Source organism: Teleopsis dalmanni, chromosome 2 (assembly GCF_002237135.1).
Source record: "Teleopsis dalmanni isolate 2A chromosome 2, ASM223713v2, whole genome shotgun sequence".
In the NCBI taxonomy this organism is placed as follows: domain Eukaryota; kingdom Metazoa; phylum Arthropoda; class Insecta; order Diptera; family Diopsidae; genus Teleopsis; species Teleopsis dalmanni.
In genome coordinates, this window is record NC_051847.1 from 161,472,172 (window position 1) to 161,475,595 (window position 3,424).

At 29.2% G+C, this 3,424-nt stretch overlaps 1 protein-coding gene across 1 annotated transcript; it reads left to right on the plus strand.

Moving 5' to 3' along the window:
- The first annotated feature begins 1,934 nt into the window (after positions 1-1,934).
- On the plus strand, positions 1,935-2,601 carry LOC119681414. The gene has a single exon (XM_038094598.1). It carries the CDS (start codon positions 2,070-2,072, stop codon positions 2,517-2,519), a length of 450 nt encoding a protein of 149 aa, XP_037950526.1. The 5' UTR covers positions 1,935-2,069; the 3' UTR covers positions 2,520-2,601.
- The last annotated feature ends 823 nt before the right edge of the window (positions 2,602-3,424 follow it).

The window sequence follows — 3,424 nt, forward strand, 5'->3', positions numbered from 1 at the left end:
CAAGTAGTCAAAACAAATGCAGTTGGGCGGCCAGGGGGTGGTGAGAATACACAATATATGTGTACAATTAAAGATATTGCTATATTGGATGCAACATTGCACAATGCCATTGTGTTTCCAAATAGGGTGTCTGAGTATGCCAGTGAAATACTGTGCCTATGGTATTCGTTGGAAGCAATAGCCGCAGTTTTAACAGAAAATGCTTTTCAAATATTTTTTGTGTTCTTTAGCGTAAATACAATATTAAAAAATATCGATGGCTTTAATTAAAAACTTTTGATTATGCTTGTATATCAATGACCTAATAAAATACTAGGTTAATAAGCGTCCAAAAAATAAGAAAAATAAGAGTTCAGGAATAACCATCAACTGCATGGTACTATTAGATATAGTAAAATATAGTTGATGAAGTTACTGATAAGACGGCTTAATGTGATAATAATGATGACTATATTATCATTATTATGTCACGAAAATAACCGAAAAAAAACTGCGATAACATAGCAATCTATTTTGAAAAAATCCTGATTTTGAAAGAGGTAGATCTCGATATACCAAGACGTATTACAAGGCAATTCACCTGAAGCGGTAGCGGGGCCTGTACGCAGTTGACACCGATGGAAGTATTTTGATAGGGACCCTACCTCGAAATAATACTAATATAGTACCGCGTACAGCCACTCACTTCCCGGTGCGCTGGATCGTGGTCAGTGCGTAAGTATTAGTAGTTATTAGATTCGAGTCTTCCTGGATTAAACTTTCTTTTTTTTATAAAATTCTCAAATTAATGACTACAATAATTTCTATATCTAAAAGTTATTATATATTATTATTATAATATATAATAATATTAGTTATTATATAGTATATAATTGCGATATATTTTTAGATAGGTGTTTTTTATTACCCAAGAAATTTTAGGATAAATGAGATTTTCCGTAACAATGATAAATAAAAATAATTTTGAAGCTCTATAACTGTTAAATCTTAAAAATAATTTAATAGACTTAAAATCAGTACATGGTTAATATGTATATAAAATAAAATAATTTTTCTAAAATTTAAATATTAGATTCTTTTTGGGTAGCCTTTTTTTGACATACATAGTGTATCTAAACACATACTTTAAATAAACTTCTTTCAAAAAATGGATCATCTCCACTTTTCGCGACGTTACAAGTAAAAACCATGTAAAGGTATATGTGTTTCTTTTCGATTACAGTTCCTTCGTTTATACCATAGCTTTATGTAAAAAATTATATATATATCTTTCGTTATATTCTGCTCGTGATCATACAAAAGCACTCAATTTTGTGATTCCTTAGACTAAAAAATGGATTCTCTCCTATTTTTCGAGACGTTTCTAGTTAAAAACCATGTGCTGGTGCGTGTGTGTTTCATCTCGATTGCAGTTCAATCGTTTTGACGATTTGTATTACTAAACATTTATATATCTATAAATTAAACATATTGTCAGACATATATTATTATAATTTTCTTTGAATTTCAAACAATCAGACAGACTTCACCATTTATTCCATTTATTGGACCAGTACTTTCAACAAAAATAGATACAAACAAGAGCGAGTAAGTGCAAATCATCAAATGTATTGCAGTTGATTCTATGTTAGAATATGGAATGTTGATTAGAGAAAATTTTATTAAATATTCATTTTCTTATACGCAAAAATATCGAAATATTTCATATACAAAACTTTTTTAAAATTTAATTAAAATCTATTAATTTTAAATTTCATGACGCTTATTTGTTTATCTCATAATTACATTCAAGAAAACGTTAATGATCATTTATGACATCATAAGCAAAACAGGAGAGTGAAAAACTTATAATTTTAATACTCTTTTATCTCAAAAAATATCTTTTAATAAAAAATGCTGAGTTTAGACATGAGTTTTCCTCATAACAAACGATACAAATGTGTAATTAGTTGAATTCGAGTCTCAGTGCTGCGCGGTCACAGAAAACGGGAAAAGTTGAAGAAAAACAGAAATAAATACTTCAGAAACATAGGAAGTTCTTGTATATTAACTCACGCGGAGTATCCGAAATGCACATACATCCGAGTTCGCCGAACAGCTCCACACCATCTGAAGAAAACGCTGCTATAAAAATTCAAGCCGGATTTCGTGGTTATAGGGTGCGCAAACAATTAAATCATCATCAACCCCGCTGTTCCACAAACGGATATCACTCCCATCGGAATACCGCTCATCGCCGACATCAACGCCAGCACGAAGCTATGGAGAACCATAATGGCAGAAGACACAGTTCTTCGGGCAACGGTAATAATGCTTCTGGACAGTTACGCGATCAGGGTGATCAAAATGGGGATAGTAACACCATTGAAGATCGCTGTGCTACCAAAATTCAGGCAGGCGTTCGAGGATTTTTAGTTCGTAAGAAACAGAAAATAGCTACGGATGCAGCAACCAAAATACAGGCAAGCTTTCGGGGCTTCAGAGTTCGTAAGGAAGCACAAAAATTGAAACAAAAATAAAGTGTAAAAATAACTCAATATCTCAATATCAATTAAGTGGAAAATCTTTACCGAAAAGAAATTGATTAAAAAATTAAAAAAATAAATATTTTTTAGAAAGTTTTCCGTATTTTTTAAGAATTTTAGATAATATATTTAGTGTTCGTAAACTGCAATTTTTAGTAAAGTTTTTATATATAATAATTAATTTTTTGCTTCCATTTTGCTATTTTTATAACATTTATAAAAACAATTCGCACTATAGAAGTAACTCTTTCGAAATGTTATATATAAATTATCATCTCATATTGTAAATATTTTATAAGCATTTTGTTTTCAAAACAAAATTTATTAAAAATATATATGTTTAATTTTATAATATTAATGGGAAAATAAAAAAAATATTGTATAAAAATAAATAAGAATTTAAAAGTTAAGATGTGTTCTGTAGAATGACATATTAATTTGGTAAAAACTAAAAATAAATTTTTATTTTATTACTAATAAATTTTGCAAAAATATATTTTTTCTGCATTTAAACAAAATTGTTCTGTTCTCATAAGTAAAAAAGCGTAGTTGAAAGATGATGACTTTGAAAACCATTAAAGGCAATAACATTTAAAGTAAATAAGTGGAGTGTGTGCGGTGGAAAATAGAAAAACCAGTGGTGTTGGTTCTGGGTTAATCTAAGTCTAATGTGTAATTCTTTTTATAATTATTTTTTCTATATTTAATATTGTGATGCTCATATTTGATATAAAGTATTCAGTATATTTTTTCTTACATTGATTTGAAATGCTGAATCCCCAACTCTCTTACCTCAGTTCTCCAATTTAAGCCACTGACCTATTAGTCATATAATAAGTTGAAGCGCTCCACAAAGTACATCTTAAAATGCTCACATATTTTATTTACTTTTAAGTTGA